Here is a 22606-nt window from a genome sequence, read left to right as displayed (position 1 = left end):
ACCAACTACACACACACACAGACACAACTACACAAACGCACGGAAAAAAGTCAGCTAGCACAGGTGCTGCGGTGGAGAGAGTGAAGTGAACCAGGTGAAAAAAAGATAACTTAGTGAACATGCACACAAAAGAGAAACCTAACTCAATCGGCTCTGTCCACAGTCTCTCATCCATCACTGCTTTGTTAACACAAGTACAGCACGCACGATTGAGTAATAGCGAATTACAAACAAGGTAAAACAAAAGCTGTCTGTCTGTAGTCTGACAGTTTATCTTAGTTGATTCTTATAAACTTCTCAGCTGACTGAGACAAAGTAGCCAGGAGGACAGAGACAGGTTGTCTTGTTCCAAGTGCAGCTGCCTGGTTGTTTTGGACCACTTTGCTTCGGGAATAGATGACAATACAGCCCGACTATTGCTTGTCCATTTAACAGCAGAAATCCCCCCTTTGAGCATATGTCAGTAAGGTCCATTACCAACTGCATTGCGTCTTTCTTTGTGGGCAAAGAATTTAGACAGTCATCCACGTAAAAGTTGTTGTTGATGGTGTTGGTCACTTCCACTTTGAAGTCATCCTTATTGTTCACTGCAGTCCTCTTTAAAGCGTAGTTGGCACAGCTCGGTGACAAAACTGCTCCAAAGATGTGTACCCTCATTCTGTGTTCTATTGACTTCTGTGATGTGTCTCCCATGGGCCACCATAGAAAACGAAGAAAATCCATGTGCTTTTCTGACACCTTTACTTGGAGAAACATAGCCTGGACGTCGGTCATCAGAGCAACATTCTCTTGCCTAAACCTTGTTAAGACACCAAAGAGAGAGTTGGTAAGGTCAGGACCTTGTAAAAGTTGACAGTTCAAGGAGGCTCCTTTTAAACCCTGCTCCACAGTCAAAAAACACTCTCAGGGTCTTCTTCTTTCGGTGATTCACCCCGTGATGCAGAAGATACCATACACTGCCATTTTTACAGTCCAACTCATCTTTAGACACCACTTCTGCATATCTACTGTCAATCATCTCAGTAAGAAATGCTGTATATTCCTCCCAATAAGGCTTATTCCTTTCAAACTTTCTTTTGAGGCTTTGAATGCGCTGTTCAACTATGCACCTGTTGTTTGGCATGGTGATGTCATCCACTTTGAAGGGTAAGTACAGGAGGACATAGGCCAGGATTAATACTAATGTCTGTGTTCTTCCATCTTTATAAACCTCCCTCAGAAATGTTATTTACTCCTTAAAAAAAATTCCAGTGAAATATAAATGACTTTATATAGAGATTGTGCTGCTGTAAATACAATTGTTGCTTCTTTATTAACAATATTTAGATCAAAACTAGGAAAACAAATACTGTTGTAAATGTATTTGTTTTTAAACTTATATATATGTTTTAAGCAATTATTTAGTAATGAAGAATAACAGAGTATATATATATTATGAGTAGCTCCTAGTAATAAGATATTGCTAAAGTTAACTATCCCTACCTGAAGACCACCATAGTTCTTTGACACGCTTGTAAAGTGAGGGGTATTTAGTTTGTTGTAAGCTGCAAATTCATCACTAGTTAATTATTAGAAAATACTATAGTCTTATAAGTTAGAAGATGGGGAGCAAAAAACCCACTGACTTTCTGTATATTAATATACAACCAGATTTTAAATACTGTTATGAGGTCCGGTTCACGTATTTGTAGCAATTAAGTATTTAAATTTGGAGGGAATCAAATACACAAGTTTAGATACTGTACAGCTGTACAACATCAAGTAGCACAGATTCATTCTGCTGCTACTCAATTATCATATAGTAATTCAATAAAATATATTTTACATGCACTTATAAGCTATTGCTGTTTTGACATGCATACAATGCTTGTAATACCTTTTAAGTGCAAAGCATATAAATAGAGATACATTGCATTAATTGTTACTGACCCATCCCGCTGTATCTTGACTCGAGTTCACACTTAGGCACCCACAGGGGTCCTATTTGGGTGTGTAACAGCTTGTTCCATGTTGTTGCACTAATTTCCAACTTAATAGTTGGGTTTACAGGGAACCCTAAGGGATCTGAATGTCATATCTTCCCTGCAGGCAAACCTAAATATGGATGGTGGTCGCTCTCTGGGCCTAATGATCAGAGGTGGTGCTGAGTATAGACTGGGGATCTACATCACTGGAGTGGACCCTGGATCTGCTGCAGATGCTGGTGCACTAAAGGTACCTAAACTCAACATGTTTTAACCCTTACATACTGTTAGGGACAAATTCGACCCGTTTTGACATTTGACAGCAGTAAAAATACCCTACATGTCATTATGTTTGCCTGAAATGTGTTGACTTTGTTGACCCAAAACACACAAAAATGTAAATATTTAAAAATGTTATACTTTTGTACAGGTGCTACACATTTTTGTACACTGAGGCTGTTTTGGGTCAAATTTGACCCGTATCTATTGAGATGGATTTTAAGGTCAAATCAAGAAAAAATGGGGGTTTTAGGGAATCTGGAAACTGTAAAACTGTACAGGCCATGTTTATGTGTATTTGTAATGGGACAGTGGTGACAGGGTTCAAGGGAGACCTCGGCACTTTCACAATAACTGTCTGTGTTCCCACGACATTCCCAGGTTCCTGCAGAAACAGACACCTGCTGGTCTTTGAAGGGGAATGGGGGCATCTCAAATCAGTGATCATTATGGCTTTTCATGATAATAACAGGACATGATAATGTGTAATAGTTCATGTTTTTCTCCAAAAACAAATGTTGTACAACTTAACTCTCCCTACTTTCTGAAACATGTATTAAGGATTAATCATGCATGTATTAATGAGACATAAGGCTATTTAGACATTCTAAACAGATTTGTAGTTTAAAATTTGGTATAGTGGGAATTCTTGGTCTGCGTCAAATTTGACCTGAAGCATATTCAATTCAATTCATTTTATTTTGCATAGCCCAAAATCACAAATTTGCCTCAAAGGGCTTCACAATCTGTACATATATGACATCCCAGTCCCAGGACTTCACGACCCATCAGGAAAAACTGAAGGCAAGAAACCTTCAGGAGAGCAATAGAGGAGGATCCCTCTCCCCGGATGGACAGAAGCAATAGATGTCATGTGTACAGAATTAACAGCGTTACAGAGTTACACATTCAATGAATAATGAGTAGGCATGGACCATGATCCAGATTTCCACTTGGTCTGCGTCAAATTTGCAGGGGTCAAATTCACACTATACCAAATGTTAAACTACAAATCTATTTAGAATGTCTAAATAGCCTTTGGGCTATACAAAATAAACTGAATTGAACTGGATGAGCAGCATCTGAGACAGTTGGACATCCATAGCTTACACCTGATGGGCCTTTTTGATGATGGAGTCGAGGAAATGGGATGTAGATTTAAGGGTATTGCCCAATCCAACTCCGATTTTCGAAGTAAGTCTGGAAATGGGATGTAGATTTAAGGGTATTGTCCAATCCAACTCTGGTTTTCGAAGAAAGTCTGGGCCCGATATCCACCTCCGACATGCTACGAAGTTATCTGCTGTCAGACCTCTGGAGGCTTTATCAGCAGGAATGTTCCTTGAGCTGATGTATTTCCACTGAACAACATTTGTTGCTTCCCTAATAGAAGCCACTCTAGAATCCTAACAGGTCGTAGATGGAACTGACGATTGAAATAATACCACGTCTTGTATCTGGTCCTGTCTCCACTGCAGGCTTGAATGTAAAAGTGTGACTTTGGGCGCACCAATTCAATCCAAGAGCCATCTCTACAGGCAGGTTGTCTTGTTCCAAGTGCAGCTGCCTGGTTGTTTTGGACCACTTTGCTTCGGGAATAGATGACAATACAGCCCGACTATTGCTTGTCCATTTAACAGCAGAAATCCCCCCTTTGAGCATATGTCAGTAAGGTCCATTACCAACTGCATTGCGTCTTTCTTTGTGGGCAAAGAATTTAGACAGTCATCCACGTAAAAGTTGTTGTTGATGGTGTTGGTCACTTCCACTTTGAAGTCATCCTTATTGTTCACTGCAGTCCTCTTTAAAGCGTAGTTGGCACAGCTCGGTGACAAAACTGCTCCAAAGATGTGTACCCTCATTCTGTGTTCTATTGACTTCTGTGATGTGTCTCCCATGGGCCACCATAGAAAAACGAAGAAAATCCATGTGCTTTTGACACCTTTACTTGGAGAAACATAGCCTGGACGTCGGTCATCAGAGCAACATTCTCTTGCCTAAACCTTGTTAAGACACCAAAGAGAGAGTTGGTAAGGTCAGGACCTTGTAAAAGTTGACAGTTCAAGGAGGCTCCTTTTAAACCCTGCTCCACAGTCAAAAAACACTCTCAGGGTCTTCTTCTTTCGGTGATTCACCCCGTGATGCAGAAGATACCATACACTGCCATTTTTACAGTCCAACTCATCTTTAGACACCACTTCTGCGTATCTACTGTCAATCATCTCAGTAAGAAATGCTGTATATTCCTCCCAATAAGGCTTATTCCTTTCAAACTTTCTTTTGAGGCTTTGAATGCGCTGTTCAACTATGCACCTGTTGTTTGGCATGGTGATGTCATCCACTTTGAAGGGTAAGTACATGCAGTAATGTAATGACCTTCCCGCATAAAAGTAGACTTCTTCGCGATCTCCATGAACCTTAGCTCCTCCATTGACATCTCCTGCAGTGACCTTTCATTGAAATCCTGATTGTACTGTGAGACCAACAGCTCTTCCAGTCTGACAATGGATATCCTATTGGCATATACGGTTGAGCAGCCTTTTGTACAACCACTATTGCCCTTCAATGGTCCGTTGACAACCCACCCCAATAGGGTCCTCACGGCATAAGGTCCATCACCTTGGCTGTTGATTATTTCCCAGGGTTCCATTAGTTTTGGTGCATTATTCCCGATCAAGATTTCAACATCAGCATTCAATTCTGGAATACGGATTTCTTTTAGATATTCCCACCTTTCGATGTCTCGTTGAGCAGGGATGTTGCCTTTTGAGACTGGGATTGTTTCCTGTGTAAATGTTTCTGGGAGCTCAAAGAATTTATTAGCATCCAATCTTGAGACCTCCGGTCCTGTCAGTATTTGGCTTTCTACAACTCTTTCTAGGCCCATAGTGTGTAACATAATGTTGGTCTTTGTACCCTGTAGATTTAGCTTCTTCATGACACGGTTGGTACAGAAGGTTGCTGTACTCCCAGGGTCCAGGGAGGTATAGGTCTACAGCACCGTGTCTCCCAACACCGTATTTTCAATGTAAATTTTAAAAATAAAATAAACTCTTCAACAGCTAACAGTTAACAGTGAAACAAAAAATATTCGCAGGAGAAAAAACACCATTATGTCTTAATAACAATTTATTAAAAACAATAAACATCTTTAGGAACTGTTACATTGTGCAAGAAAAAACCTCACTTTCTGTTAAAAAGATGAACAATTACTGTAAACACTGAGAAATGTGTATTTTAAAGTGCATTTTATAGGGTACACGCATATAATTCAAGCCATTTTCACTCTAGAACAAACATCACCATCATCTTGAATCTACCAAGCAAGTCTATGTGGTAGTGTAGTTGAATAACAATATACCCCTTTAAACATTGCTAAATTGCAAAACATCACCATGAGGAAAATACAAAAAACAATGGGAACTTTCTCTAGGTGAATATGGTAGTAGGCTTACCCCAGACAGACAACCAACAATTTTTGATTTAGCTAATTGGTAAACATTATTATTAAATTAGATTAATTGTCATTTTTATTATCAAATATTGAAGTTCGGATTTTAGAATTAAGTGTAATACAAACAGCCAAATGTATTGGTTATCTAGCTCCATCTCATCCTGCTACCTGGATTATCCCATTCCTTTCACTGTGAACATTCTTGTTCTTTTTTCCGTTGTTTTTATCGTATTTTATTTCTGTGGGTTCTATTTCAACAGTATCATGATGCACATCATCCATTTTCAACAAATGGTTTACTGAAATGCGCTATGTTGAGGGCATGGCACAGCCTGTGCACTTGTTAGTCCACACGACACACTCGTGATCACATGACTTCGTCAGTCGCTTGGACCCTAATGAAGTGCAGACTGATTTCGAAACCATATGCATCGCAGACATGATGTTCAATGTGATAGATTACCTACTAACAAATGGTAATGAAATGTCCCAAAAAATGTTGTTGATGGGAACATTTCTGGTAATGTGCTGTGTGTCTGATTCTGATGAACCTGGTAACATTCTTGCCACCTGTTTTCTATTAGACTGCTTAAGCTGTTATTATTGCTAACATATGCTACCTGCCTTTCAGCTTCATTCAGGCATCTGAATTAATTGGCTTGACAAGTGTACAAAAATGCTTTATTAGCCATGCTAAATCTCTACTGTGTGCTTTCAGGTCAGCTTTCTGCCTCAACAAGCCTCTTACTTTGTGCAATTTCTTTCAACCTGCCTGAGGGAAGAAGAACAGCAGTCAGTGTTTCCAGCTCTATATGACTGAAACCTCAATATGGCTTTCATGATGGCATCACACTGTGTCCTACTTGGGGATGAAAATAAAACATCAAATGTATGGTTTGATTTTTTTACCAAACCCATTGGGACATCTGGAAAAAAATAGCCTTACATAGAGAACGAAGAGCAAGAAAGGAGCTTTTGACATTCTATGAAATAAATTGTGAAAGTAGGAACAATGGAGAGAGCAGAGAGGGTGAAAGGTACATATAAATATAAATATATTGGATCTCCAAGTGTCATAGATATGCTTCCATTCACTGGTTGTCTGCAGCCATTCCTTGTTTGTGGAAGGAAGCTGCTGTCAATCTTTTAGTTTATTCAATCTAATTAAAATACCTTTCCCGAAGTTACAATTTTAAGTTGGCTGAAAGAAAATGTATACACTCAATTTTGATGTCTTTTAAACTTTATTATATAAATGTAAAAAAAACACTATATGCTTGTTTTCAAGAAAAACAAATATACACAACATGTGTAACAGTGCATAGCAAACAATACAGCGAGTATCAATGTGAAACCACAAATGTTATTGCTTAAATATCAATTAAACAATTTGTTCTACAAAGTGCCGAATAATGCAACAAAATGCTATGAAACCAGTATTAAGTACACAAAAAATTATGAAAATATGAACAGGCACTTATCTTAAGATTTTTAAATCAACTAAAACAAAAAGAGACAACCATATTTTTTGAAAATGAAACCATCTGTCTCAAATGGAAAGAACAATAAACAAACTACTGCACCTCCTTACAAAATAAGTGTAAAAAGCATTCAACAATGTGGTTTGCTACCACAATATGGCACTAGGCTAGACAGTCTTCAGGTCCATTGTAGTGTTATTAGTTTTGAAGTCTGCCATAGAGATTTTGGACTTTGGGAGACATCTTTTGCTGCTCAAGATGCATGATAATTTTCTGGAGCACTTCAAAGGTGAAATGAAGGGCTTTGGGATTTGACAGGTTGAGTGCATATATCAGACCCAGAAGCAAGGCACAACCTGAGGCGACAGAAGTCAGTCCATGCAACACCTGCACGCCCTCAATGACAATGCCAATGTCTTCAGGTAGCTCCTGCAGTCCTTCCCCCTCCTTCCGAATGACAAACACAGCCATAGTGAGCTGCTCCAGGTCCCTCTGAGCATCATCGGCGCCAGAGTCCTACAGAGGGCATGACAAACACAAACCATCACTGGCATCAATTGGCACTGTTATTCTATGCACTAGGTATGGGACAATAATACCACTGGCTTCAGTCCTGCACTGTGATAACTTGATTATGCTAATTATTCATCTTAATCAGAACACAAGATTTATATTCATCATTGCTGTTAATGAAAGACGTTTGCTGAATAATGCCAAAAGGGATTACACTATATGGATTTGGTACAGGTTCAGGCTCACATCTCATGATTGGCCATGTCTAGTATTAAGACAACCCTGTGTTGTAAAACAACAAATAAAATGCATCCTGAAACTTGACAATGTGCAACTTTTTGGTTGATGTGCCAATGTCTGGTATGTGCTGGACTATTTCTTGGCTGGGTGTCGCCACACCTCAACCAGCAGAGAGAGGTGTATCAATTCGATCCAATATGTTGTGTATTGTTAAAATGGCATTGCTTTCCCCATCTGAAATATCACTGGTAATATTATTGGCATTATTGGATTCAACAGAATTTATCGCAGGTTTGAAGATATTAGCTGCACCAGAGTGTTTTCTGTATTTAATTATACTTTAATTATAGTTTGTCTTATAGTCACAGTTTTGGAAGACACATGTTACAGTCTCTTTGTTTTTAAGATGCTGGAAAATGTGTTGGAAATATTCCCTTTCTGTGGAGAGTTGAGTATGACTACAAATATGGCAGGTGAAGGTTGATATGGCTTTGTTGACTACTTGTTGGGCAGGATGATTTCGTGATAAATGGCTCAGTAGGGCATTCCAAGTCTTGAATCTACAAGGACAATTTGAGTAAGTTTATGGATATGAATGGCCCCGTCCGTAATGCCTATGAGTAAGCTTGTAGTGCTTGAGCAGTTCAGATCTTCTTGTTAATGCCTTTCCACAGTCCTTGCATCTCCACATGAAGCGCAACACTGGGGAAAACAGAGATGGCCTTTACTGGGCATGTGGAGACAATCATTTAAACAGAAGTCCATCTCATGTAGCAAGCCCTCTCTGAATACTTAAATATAAATGTTTTATATATATATATATATATATATATATATATATATATATATATATATATATATATATATATATATATATATATATATATATATATATATATATATATATATATATATATATATATCCTCCTCTCTGGCCTCCTCTGTTCTGTCAGCCCTCCCCTCAACCGATTCCTTCGCACTTATGCAGCCTAACTTCGCCACTGACACTCTTCTCTCTACGCTGTCGTCCTCTCTTGATTCTCTCTGTCCTCTTACGACTCGAAAGGTCCGCAAGTCCTCTCCGGCTCCGTGGCTGTCCGAACCGGTGCGCGCCGAGAGAGCCACAATGCGAGCAGCGTAAAGGAAATGGCGAAAATCCAAACACGCCAGTGACCTGCTTGCCTATCAATCTCTTCTCTCCTCCTTCTCTGCGTCCATCACTGCAGCCAAAAGTTTGTTCTATCAATCCAGAATCGAATCCTCTTTATCTAACCCTAAAAAGCTCTTCTCAATTTTTCCAACCTCCTTGACCCCCCTGTTCCCCCCCCTCCCTCCACCCTTCTACCAAGCCACTTTGTTGACTACTTTACAAAAAAGATAGACGACATACGCTCTTCATTTACTAATCCATCTTCCTCAACTACACCTCCAGTAACTTCACCTTCTTCCCCCTTGTTTTCCTCTTTTATCCCCCTGTCTCCCAATCAAGTTCTTACCTTGGTAACCTCTGCCCGCCCAACCACCTGCCCCCTTGACCCCATCCCTTCTCACCTTCTCCAGTCCATTGCTCCGGACCTTCTTCCATTTCTCACCCATCTCATTAACACCTCCCTCTCAACCGGCTGTTTCCCCAACTCTCTGAAGGAGGCAAGAGTCAACCCTCTCCTGAAGAAACCCACTCTCGACCCATCTGAAGTCAACAACTACAGACCTGTCTCTCTCCTTCCCTTCCTCTCCAAAACTCTAGAGCGAGCTATCTTTAACCAAGTCTCCTCCTTTCTTCACTGTAACAACCTTCTAGACCCCCACCAGTCTGGATTCAAGACAGGCCACTCAACAGAGACTGCCCTCCTTGCTGTCTCTGAGCAGCTTCACACTGCTAGAGCAGCCTCTCTCACCTCTGTCCTCATCCTTCTAGACCTTTCCACTGCCTTTGACACAGTGAACCACCAGATCCTCTTGTCCTCCCTCCAGGACCTGGGTATCTCAGGCACCGCGCTCTCACTCTTCTCATCCTATCTCACCGACCGCTCTTACCGGGTAACCTGGAGAGGATCTGTGTCTGAGCCTTGTCCTCTGACTACCGGGGTCCCTCAAGGTTCAGTCCTTGGTCCTCTTCTCTTCTCTCTGTACACCAACTCTCTTGGCTCTGTCATTCGCTCGCATGGCTTCACCTACCACAGCTATGCTGACGACACCCAACTGATCCTCTCGTTTCCCCAATCTGAAGCACGGGTAGCAGCACGAATCTCTGCCTGTCTGACCGACATCTCTCAGTGGATGTCCGCACACCACCTGAAAATTAACCCGGACAAGACTGAACTTCTCCTCCTTCCAGGAAAAGGCTCTCCCACCCACAACCTATCTATTAACTTCAACAACTCAGTGCTGGTTCCGACTCCGACTGCCAGGAACCTCGGAGTGACGCTCGACAGTCAACTCTCCCTGACTGCCAACATTGCCGCAATAACACGCTCCTGTAGGTACATGCTGTACAACATCAGGAGAATCCGACCCCTTCTCACTCAGAAGGAGGCACAGGTTCTGGTCCAGGCTCTGGTCATCTCACGGCTGGACTATTGCAACTCCCTCTTGGCAGGTCTTCCTGCTAATGCCATTCGACCTCTACAGCTCATCCAGAATGCAGCTGCTCGACTGGTCTTCAACCGACCGAAATTTACCCACACTACTCCGCTCCTCCGCGACCTTCACTGGTTACCGGTGGCCGCCCGCATCCGCTTCAAAACATTGGTACTTGCGTACCGTGCTGCGAACAGATCGGGTCCAGTCTACATCCAGGACATGGTCAAACCGTACACCCCAGCCCGTTCACTTCGCTCGGCTTCTGCCAATCTGCTTGTAGCTCCTTCACCTCGAGCTAAATCACGACTGTTTGCTGTGCTGGCTCCTCATTGGTGGAACGAACTCCCCATTGACATCAGGACAGCAGAAAGTCTCTACATCTTCCGGCGCAAACTAAAAACACATCTCTTTCAACTATACCTTGAATAGGTAGCACTTAAATGCCGTAGTAGCACTTAAATGTCCCTTACCGATAGCACTTCAGTAGCACTTAAATGGCACTTACGGATAGTACTTTGTAGTTTGACTTTATTGAAGAAATTGTACTTGCTTGATTCTTGTTGTTCTGAGTTTGGACTCACGGTTTAATGCACTTATTGTAAGTCGCTTTGGATAAAAGCGTCAGCTAAATGACATGTAATGTAATGTAATATATATATATATATATATATATATATAAAAATCTGATGTTAAAACAAGACTTCAGCAAAGTTCAATGATTTTGTTCCGACTTAAAAAGGCAGTTCAAGAGAGCGTGGGTTACAAATTGATGTGTTTTAAGATAAATTTTTTCCAAAACCATTAGTACTCATACAAAAGTAGTGTTGAAGCAGAGGTAAAAACAGTCCCTCTAACAATCATTTACTGTAACCGTTCAAATTAAATAAAGCCACATTACTGCCTTGTCAATAGCACTTTATTCAAAGAGTAAACCTTACCTTAGATAGTGTTCAAGTCTGAAGTCACCCACCAGTCATGGAAAAAAATCTGAAGAAAAATTCAAAACAATATTTAGTGTTACTCATTACCCCACCCGGTACTAGTTTGTTAGGACCAAGTGAGAAGACTTCACAGCAGCTAAAAAACAATACAGCAGCTTATTAGCACACTGGCAAAGCAATACTGAGCTGGGTATCGCGTAGCTTAACGTTAACCACCGCAACATGTCACTGTGGCGCTTAATGTTAACCAACGCAACATGTCAGCGTGGCGCTTTCACACAGCGAGTATTTATCACCGCGGCCTACCTCATTTCCAACTTAAACCGAAGGCAGCCCTGTCACCGAGGGCAGCCAGCACACCAAGTTGTTATCATTGCATCGCCCACAGCCAAGTTTGGTGTTTTTTTGGTCGGCAACAAGAAACTCCTCCATGCGTGCGCGAAAGAGTCACGTTACTTAACTACATAGGAAACAACGCAGGTAGCGGCGGTAAATACAGGTTTTCTGAAGCAGCTAAGTTAAGACACTATTCCAGCTACCGCATCAAAGTGAGGTTCTGTTGTAGCCCAAAATGTGTGACCGCGCGCGCACCAACGCGTCAACTCCACGCGCCAAAGTAGTCTGAACAGAACCGCGGCCGCAGACCCTTTAAATCGCTTGGCGGCAAGCTAATGTAAGCCTTACCAGCTCATTATTGCTGCGCTAATGTGCCAATAAGCAGCTAACCTTACACCAGTACACAACACGAATAAGCAACTTGAACCACGCGAGTCCTGGCCACATAAACCTAACCCTACGTCTGCTAGCGAGCTACCACCTGCTTTGATATGTAGCTAACCGCTAGCTTGTTCATGCTACAGGCTCTCTAGCAATATGCTAACTGACATTGAAGCAGGGTAGTTAATTACATAATAGCAATTGTAATAGCTACGCGCTGGTGATTATATCGAGGCTATTAATGTTACGAAAGGTTAAACATGTTTCACGAAACGAGTAAAATGCTTTATAAATGTTAATATAAAACATGCTAACATTAGCATGACAAGGCTGGTTTGGTTTGTCAGTTTACTAACTAACTTAGTTAACGTTAAATACTTACTAACTTAATACTTAGCACAATGTAACTAATTCAGGTGGACCAATTTTATATATGACATATTACATTATTTGTACATACAAAACTAAATTTAGCACTAGACTTACCTTTTATCCAAGTCACCTTCACTCGAAAAAATGGCGGTTCGACTCCTGAGGAAAAATCTGGAAATGATGTGGACGTCATGACGTCAGACGCACAACCTGGAGAGAAACCTAATTGATGTGCTTTTACTCAAATGAGAATAGTAGGTTAAGGGAACAACGTGTAAATTCAAATTGATATAATCCACAAAAGTAGATTGACTTCACTAAAGCAGAAATCTGATTGAGACTCATTTAAAAATTTACGTTACTTCAACTACTACTGAAATACTCTTTTTAGAGTGCACCTCTACTACGCACAACATGTGATGTGTGTGTGTGTGTAAGCAGTGCTGATGATGTGGCAGCTCCAGGAGACTGGACCTTCAATTGCAGTCAGCCGCTTGACTCCACACTGGATCAGTATATGTTCGGTTGCTGCCGTTACTCAGTTAAACCAATGCTGCCACTGGCACAGCCCGCTGTGACTCCAGAATCAGAATCAGCTTTATTGGCCATGTACGTGTGCACGTACACAGTAAAATTGGCAGTGTCAATTCAACACTTAAAGAGTACATTTTAACACTAAGCCAGTGAACATATAGGTCCTATCTACAGAGATTTAAAGTAACACTGAACATAGTGTTAACATTTCAGAGTCAATGCAACTCTGGTAAGAGGTATTAGTTTACACTACACTACACTGAGAAGTGTTACTCTAGTGTTGACACTAGTACGAGTGTCAAATGTAATTTGTAATTTGACACTCGGACTAGCGTTAATCAAAATTAACTCTGATTAAGTTACTCTTCATGAGTGTTAGATCTACTTGACACTTAGATTTAAGAAATTACTCTAAATAGTGTTGATTAGTTAGCTGACTCGTGCCAGTGTTAAAACACATTTACTCATGTATTTACTCCCTATTGGTATGATTCTTACCCAACACCGTATTTAATAATAAAATAAACTCAACAGTTAACAGTGAAACAAAAAATATTCGCAGGAGAAAAAACACCATTATGTCTTAATAACAATTTATTAAAAACAATAAACATCTTTAGGAACTGTTACATTGTGCAAGAAAAAACCTCACTTTCTGTTAAAAAGATGAACAATTACTGTAAACACTGAGAAATGTGTATTTTAAAGTGCATTTTATAGGGTACACGCATACAATTCAAGCCATTTTCACTCTAGAACAAACATCACCATCATCTTGAATCTATCAAGCAAGTCTCTGTGGTAGTGTAGTTGAATAACAATATACCCCTTTAAACATTGCTAAATTGCAAAACATCACCCTGAGGAAAATACAAAAAACGATGGGAACTTTCATGAATGAAACTACAAAATATTTTAAAGAGCACACTCACACACAAAACTACATATGCAACCATTTTGGTCACCGTCTGGAGCCATGATAGGGAAGATGCCCTGATTCTCTTTAAATAAACTGTTCTGTTGCAGGTGGGTGACCAGATCATGGAAGTCAACAGTCAGAGCTTTCGCACCATCTCCCATGATGAGGCAGTTCAAATCCTCAAAACAGGACGCCACCTGCTGATGAAGGTGAGGGATGTTGGTCGTCTGCCTCATGCACGCACAGTGGTGGATGAGACCAAATGGATCTGCAGTCTGGCCATAGCTGAAACCAATGCTACAACTATCCCAAGTTCTGTCACCAGCCCCACTGTCAATGTTGGCATCAAAGGTAGTGTCACTGCCAGTACCTGCAATTCAAGGTGAGTACATTATACTGATTTGGAATGACTATTTGCCATGTAAAATCAGTAATTGTCAATGGCATTGGAACAGAAACATTGTTGTAATTCATCAATGTTTCTATGTTTCCTCGTGTGGTTTACAGATCTGGGGAAATGTATCTAGAAATGTATTAAGTAAGGTTGACTGGGGGTTGTTCCATGTATGAACAGACTAAACTTTAAATCCTCAATATAAACTGTGTGTGATGAATTATTAGTGTTACTGATCAAATCAGTAGCTTTTTGCATTAGAGCGTTCCTCACTGGTGAATAGTAGGCCAACTAGTTTTGTACTGAACAAAACTTGAACCAGCACGAATTGAGCATACAATCCAAATGAATCAGATGTGTGATCTCTGGTCTAAAGTGTGTTGGTATGCCCACTAATTTGGGTGACTGCGGATCAGTGGTAAAAAGGGTCTTGTTTCAATTAGAGGATCAGCAGTTCAATCCCCGGCTCCGCTTGCCCATGTCGATGTGTCCTTGGGCAAGACACTTTACCCCAAATTGGCCAAGGTGGATAAATGTTAGCTACTTCCTGACGGGCAGGTGGCACCTTAGCCACTGCCATCAGTGTATGAATTGGTGCATAAATGTATGTATTTAGAATCTGTAGACAGCTCCATTGTGTTTGACAGCCAAGCAATGAGAGGAGAGTCCCCTCTCCCTCATCCATCTTTGTCTCCCAGCCCTAAGGGAGCTGCCCAGGTTGAAAATTTAGGGAGGTACATATTTTTGCCTTCTGCTTCTGCCTTGGAAGTCATATACAATGACTCTGCTCCAAACTTCATTAAACTCACATTGCTTCGATCCTGCCATAGGCTGGACTTACGGCACAATGTTGATGTTGTGCTTTATGTTGTAAATGCATTAGAATTAATAAAGGCATAGAGGTATTTATGTGTAATGGTAACGACTTCTTGCTTGGGGTGCCAGCTAGGTCCGTGCCTAACAATATTTTCTTCAGGGTGGGAGCCACTATTTGTCGTTTTAGTCAACCGCACACACTCATTTATTGAACCCACCAAGGTACATTCCCAAAAGCACTATATTTAGTATTGGCAACCAAACAATTATACACCACAACAGAGATTGCTCAAGGTGAATACATTTGTATTTAACAAGTCATGGGCAGGCACAACAATACAGATAGTGAATTTGCAAACAATTCCCCAAAGTCAATCACAACACCAAATCAGTCTTTCTGGTGCAGTTCAGTTTTGTTAAATTCACACAAGAAGGTGAAACACAACATAAAGACACAAAAAGGTTCTCTCACGGCTATTAACAGAGTGTTGGAGAGTCAGGTGAGTCCAGTACCGGAAGTCCACTTAGGGAAGGTAGCGCCATAGTAGCACTTTAGTGGCACTTAAATGTCTCTTACTGATGGCACTTTGTAGTTTAACACTTTAGTAGCACTTAAATGTTTCTTACTGATAGCACTTTGTAGTTTAACTTTATTGAAGAAATTGTACTTTCTCGATTCTTGTTGTTCTGAGTTTGTACTCATGGTTGAATGCACTTATTGTAAGTCACTTTGGATAAAAGCATCAGCTAAATGACATGTAATGTAATGTAAAAGTCCAGTTCGTGCCTTCCTTAAGAAAGCAGCTCTTTATCGCAAGTTACGTCGATGTCCGAATATCCTCCAGATGTCCTTGCCTCGCAGCAACCCTCTAATCTAACGGTAGAACGCACCTTGTAAAAGTCCAAGACGGACGTCAAGCCTCACTCCGACCGTAAGCTCCGTCCACCACTGCTCTGCGCCGCACCGGCATTTCCGCAGTGGATTGGTTTCCGAGCGGGGTGCGTCTGTGACAGGGACGGGAGGGACGGGGGTCTTATGAATTAACATGATAAACGACCTAGGTAATGATAACAGATCGCTACACATGCTTTTGCTTAAAATTGTTTCTCTCAATTCAACTTGTTTGTAGGAAGATTATATTTTGTTTCTTGAAATGCTACGCATTGTTTTCTTCTTTGTTGCAGACCAACCTCAGCCAAAGTTACACCTGTATTAGGAAAGGTAAGAATGAAAGCCATTACTCTCAAACTGTATGTATGGTACTGATTCTACACTCCAACACGCTCTACACATCTTATATAGAGATCATAAAACTAAATTGTTCTTATAACTAATTTACTTTTAATAGGTGTCACAATTTCAAAAAATCAATCAAAAGTTTCAAAATGAAAAGCAGGGTAGGCAATTATTTATTTTTACTTCCAGCTTACTGGTAGCCTGCAGCTGCTTTTTAAAACTGCTGTATAGGAGATGACAGAGAAAAAACAGAACTGGAATATCCTCTTCCCTGAAGTCACCAGTGTGGCGCCGCATACCCTCCCGCCCTCTGCTTTTGCGGTTTTTGAAAATGTAAATGTCTATTGATCTTTATGAATCAATACTCCATAGTAATGGCATAGCTGTCAGTGTTGTAGAAAAAATACTAACATTTTAAGTTGAATCAAATTGTGACCTTAAAAGTCAAATTGAATGATGGATGTGGAGAATCTCGACACCCCTTACTTTGAGTCACTTTATCAATGACCAGCAGACAGGTGAAAGATGAAACCTCAGATGATCACCTTTCCACCTACTGTCCCTGCAGTAGGTGGTGGAGAGGGTGGTCTGGGTTATCCAATATGCACAATCATTTCTTCAGTGTCCTCCTCTCCACCACCTGTTCTGGACAGCGTTGATGTTGGCCTTCCAGTTCAGTGTGTTGTCGACACCCAGGAACTTGTACTCCTCCACCATGTCCACGTCCTCTCACAGAACTCTCAGGGGTTGTGGAGCTGTAGTCTTCCTCCTGAAGTCCACCACCATCTCTCTGGTCTTGGCCACGTTCAGAAGCAGGTGATTTCTGCTGCGCACTCCACAAGTCATCCACTACTGCCCTGTACTCCACTTTCTGTCCATCCTTTATACACCTGACCACTGCAGAGTCATCAGAGAACTTCTGCATATGGCATGACCCCGAGTTGTACTGGAAGGGTGAACAGGAAGGAAGACAGAACAGTTCCCTATGGGGCTCCAACATCACTGACCACCGTCCCAGACAGCACACGGCCCAGTCGGACATACTGTGGTCTGCCAGAGATAGTCAGTGATCCAGGAGACGGTGGACGCGTTGACCCCCATCCCCCGCAGCTTCTCACTCAGCAGCAGTGGTTGGATGGTGTTGAATGCACTGGAGAAGTCAAATAAAGTGATTCTCACAGAGCCACCGGTTCCATCCAGGTGCAACTGAGCTCGCTGAAGCAGGTAAATGATGGCACCGTCCACTCCCAGATGAGGCTGGTAAGCACATTGCAGAGGGTCCAGTGATGATTTCACCTCCAGTCGAAGGTGAGCCAAGACCAGCTTCTCCAGCACCTTCATCACATGGGATGTGAGGGCAACTGGTCGGAAGTCCTTGAGGTCAGATGGAGTTGACTTCTTTGGAACAGGGACCAGGCATGACGTCTTCCACATCATCGGGACTTCCTCCTGTCTCAGGCTCAGGTTGTAGAGGTACTGCAAGCACCTCTACAACCTGAGCATCAGACAGACCAGACAGATGGATAGCGCAGGTCTTCAGGACCCTGGGGCTGATGCCATCAGGTCCTGCAGCTTTGCCTTGGTGGAGTCTTTTCAGCTGTCTTCTCATCTGGTTAGTCGTCACAGAGAGGGTGGAAGAACCCTTTGTGCAGCTCACCCGGGGGGACAGAGGGAGAGGTGTGTTGTGTGGGAGAGACAGATGGGGACTGTGAACTAAACCTATTGAAGAAACAGTTTAGGTTGTTGGGCCTCTCCAGAGAGCCCCCTGGTTGTCTCCTTCCAACCTTGAAGCCAGTTATTTGCTTCATTCCGGTCCACACCTCCCTCACATTGTTCTGCTGGAGTTCGGCCTCCAGCTTCCTCCAGTAGGAGTCCTTGCACTCCCTGCGCTTCACCTTCAGGTCGCGCTGGACTCTTCTGAGCTCATCCCTGTCCCCAAACCTGAAAGCTGCTTTATTCTTATTAAGAATTGCTTTCAGATCACTGATGATCCATGGCTTGTTGTTCGGGAAGCAGCGTACAGTCCGTGATGGTATGGTGATGTGAACACAGACCTTTATATATTCTGTGATGTAGTCCGTCATGCTGTTGATGTCCTCCTCATGTGGTCCACACAGCAAATCCCAGTCCGTTGACTCAAAGTAGTCCTGCAAGGCATCATTAGACCACCTCCTATCAGTCATGGTGGTCACAGGCAGCCTCTGCACCAGAGGAACATACTTGGGCGTCAACAGGACCAGGTCATGATCAGACCTGCCAAGGGAGGGGGGAAGGGCATCCTTTGCATTTGCATACAGTAAGTCCAGAGTTTTATTGTTCCGTGTAGGGCAGTCAACATACTGGTGAAAAGTTGGCAGGGCTTTATCCAGGCTGGTGTAGTTAAAGTCACCAGTGATTGCCAAAAATGCACCGGGGTGTTGACTCAGCAGTCCAGACACAGTAGCGTTGATGGTGTCCACTGCTTCCTCTGTGTCAGCTGATGGTGACACGTAAACGGTGACAAAAATGGCAGGCGTCAACTGCCTCTGCAAATAATATGGACGCATCCCCACGGCTAACAGTTCAATGTTCGGGCTACAGGTGCGCTCCTTCACACACACATGGTCGGGATTGCACCACCTCTCGTTCACACACACTGCAATCCCGCCACCTCTCCTCTTACCGCTCTGTATAGCGTCTCTGTCCGCCCGAACAGGCCGGAAGCCGGGCACCGTCGCACTGTGATCCGGAAAGTCCACGTGCAGCCACGTCTCCGTGAAACACATTGAGGCTACACGTTCAGAAGTCCCTCTCAGTCTTTACCAGCACGCCAAACTTGTTGCCTGTCTTATTTGCCAAAGACCTCACGTTCCTCGTTACAATCGGCGGTACCGAGAGTTTGTATTTCCTTACCGTAGCTCTCCGCTTAGCACCCGACCTGAAGCCCTGAGCCCTTCTCCGCAGCTCCTCCAGGATCTCAGGCCTGGCGCCAGGCAAAAGCCATGGTCTGCTCAACGCAATCAGCTGATCGCGGAAATAGACAATGGCCCTGGTTATTGTGTGTGTCTCTCCGTTACAAACAGAAAAGCCACGGTCCGTTTTCTGACCGTGCTTTAAACCAAACATCAAAGAAAAGTGAAAAAAAGACAATAAATTAAACACACAGGGAGCTACTGCGACAGGCAGCCGCTAGCACAGCTCCATCTTGCCAAGATAATATTAATAATAATAAAAGATGTGTTTGAATGAGCTCATTCTGCTTTAGTTGTTGCCTTTGGTTATGGAGACGGGCTTGAGTCTATTTTTTTCACTGCAAACTCTGGTCGGTAGTCGAGGGCAATAACTTGTATATTGGCTGTAGGAGAATGCCACTCATGTCTATTTATATTTTCTTTTATATTTGGTTTAATGGAATCAAAACATGACTGAATGAGTTATTCACATTTCTCCAACATATTGTGTTCAGCAACATGCTGTAGCATGAACTCAAATTAGTGAGTGATGCGACAGGAGACTATACGCCATACCATACCATAATTCTTTAATTTGCTGCTAAATTGCTAATAGCTCCAATGACTTGCTAACCTCAACTCAGAAACTGATCGTCATCTGTTGCTGCTTTCAATTATATATTTTCTATGCTCAAAAGCATTTTGAGGTTGCAGTATGCATACATAAATAAAGTCCAAACTCACTACTAAGACTAACTGCTCTACCTAGGTGGTATAGATGTATTGTAATGTATTGGATACATAGTCTTGTATATTTACTTCATGGTCTGAGGATGCAGTATAGAAATGGAGTAAAGAAATTGCCATAGTGATAAGCTTGTGTTCAATTCCTTTCAGATTTTTATTAGGTCATAATGTTGTCATGGTTACCACACATATACTGTACATGACAAGTGTGTTTCAACATCAGCTACATCCTTTTCAACTGTGCAAACAGCGGCTGTTGTCAAATTATATCCGAACATTCTCTTCTATTCAGCACTAATTTGTTGTATTTCATGTTGTCATATTGATAGAAAGACAGAACCGTGTTTGTGTCTAAGAAATGTTAAGACATTAGTCTATCCAATATATAATATACGTATGTCACTCTTTATTTGCATAGCACTATCCATACTTGACATACATACATTTATTACAGTCGGTTGTGGCCAGTGTCTTGTATTTCGCCATTGTCTGCTGGGGGAGCAGCATTGGAGCCGGTGACACCAACAGACTTGGTTAAGAAGGCCGGCTCCATCATCGGCAAAAGCAGGAGCATCTGGAACAGGTGGTGAAGAGGAGGACACTGAAGAAACTATTGTCCATATTGGACAACCCGGACTACTCCCTCTACCACCTACGGCAGAGTCAGCAGAGCACTTTCTCCAAAAGATTCATCCAGCTCCGCTGTCACAAGGACCGATACAGGAACACATTCCTGCACACGGCAATTAGACTGTACAACAATTTTCATTTTCACTCTACACATTCACATTTATGTTGATTTACACTACACCACACATACTTTGCATTTTGCACACTCTGTTTAAACTTACATTAATGTACTTAAATACACACTGCACAGTTATTCGTATTCTATTGTGTATATATATTTTACATATTTTGCACACTCTTTACATTTAATTTAATTTAATTTCCTTAATACACGCTGCACAGTTATTTTTCAATTCAGTTCATTTTGTATAGCCCAATATCACAAATTTGTCTCAGAGGGCTTTACAATCTGTACACATACGACATCCCTGTCCCAGGACCTCACATCGGATCAGGAAAAACTCCCCAAAAATAACCTTTCACAGGTAGAAAAGGGAAGAAACCGAGGAGGATCCCTCTCTCCGGATGGACAGATGCAATAGATGTCATGTGTACAGAATGAACAGCATTACAAAGTTACATAAACACATTACATGAATATGACAATGTATGAATGGAACTCCAATCCATGAAACAGAAGGAGGTAGAGAGGAGGGGGTGCGGGGCGCATCAGCAGGGCCAACGCGGGAGGCCGGCTCACCAGGCATCAGATACCGCCAGGTCCAATGGACCCTATGAGATGTGAAGTCACAACGACTCCGGGGAGGAAGCAGAGTTAATAAGGTGCAATGGAGAGATGTAAATTCATCCATAAGTAGAGAGAGAAAACGAGATAGGTGCTCAGTGTTTCCTAAAACATACTACTGAGGTCTATTGGAGTACACGGCTCAACAGAGCTGTGACTCTCTGTCAGCCTGTGCTAAAGTGCTAAAGAGAAACCTGGGGTTGTTCTTATTTTTCTCTATTACTGATGAGTAATAGGCTGCTCTGGCATTACGGAGAGCCTTTTTATATGTTTTAAGACTATTTCGCCAAACTAAGAGTGATTCTTCCAGATTGGTGGAATGCCATATGCTTTTGAACTTTCGTGAAGTTTGCGGGTCTGAGGGAGCAAACCTCCTTTGCCTCACTGTCTTTTTCTTCAGTGGGGCTATCGAGTCTAGTGTCATTCTCAGTGAGCCTGTAGCACTATCGACAATATGATCAATCTGGGACGGACTAAAGTTAGCACAGAAGTTTGAGACGTGGTATTGAATCAAATGCAGAAGGAATCGCTTCTTTAAATTTAGCTACAGCACTGTCAGTTAGACATCTGGTGTAGAAACTTTTGACTAACGGTGTCCACTCCGGGAGTATAAACTCAAAACTTATGAGGTAATGGTCTGACAGAAGAGGGTTCTGTGGGAATACCTCCAAATGCTCAATGTCAATATGCAAGAACAAGGTTGAGGGTGTGGCCAAAGCAGTGAGTGGGTTTCTGTACTCTCTGACAGAAGCCAATCGAGTCCAATAATGAGATAATTGCAGCACTAAGGCAATCATTATCAACATCCACATGAATATTAAAATCTCCTACAATAATAACCTTATCAGTTTTAAGGACTAAACTTGATACAAACTCTGAAAATTCAGATATAAATTCTGAATATGGACCTGGTGGCCGGTACAGTATAACAAATATAATTGGCTGTAATGTTTTCCAGGTTGGATGTGAAAGATTAAGAACAAGGCTTCAAATGAGTTGTAGTTTAGTTTAGGTTTAGGATTCATTAAGAGGCTTGAGTCAAAGATGGCTTCTACTCCACCTCCTCGGCCGGTGCCTCGAGGAATGTGAGTATTAATATGACTTGGAGGA

At 42.0% G+C, this 22606-nt stretch overlaps 1 protein-coding gene across 1 annotated transcript in view; it reads left to right on the top strand.

The window, feature by feature from the left end:
* The first annotated feature begins 2100 nt into the window (after nt 1-2100).
* LOC117736195 (whirlin-like) overlaps nt 2101-22606 on the top strand; it is a 27643-nt gene continuing 7137 nt past the window's right edge. The window contains exons 1-3 of the mRNA XM_034541357.1: nt 2101-2214; nt 14105-14379; nt 16393-16429. Coding sequence (XP_034397248.1) covers nt 2101-2214; nt 14105-14379; nt 16393-16429 — 426 coding nt within the window. The remainder of the gene's footprint in view (nt 2215-14104; nt 14380-16392; nt 16430-22606) is intronic.

The sequence above is a fragment of the Cyclopterus lumpus genome, chromosome 9, assembly GCF_009769545.1.
Source record: "Cyclopterus lumpus isolate fCycLum1 chromosome 9, fCycLum1.pri, whole genome shotgun sequence".
In the NCBI taxonomy this organism is placed as follows: domain Eukaryota; kingdom Metazoa; phylum Chordata; class Actinopteri; order Perciformes; family Cyclopteridae; genus Cyclopterus; species Cyclopterus lumpus.
Note: the sequence above shows the minus strand (reverse complement) of the source record. Positions and strands in the feature narration are given on the sequence as shown.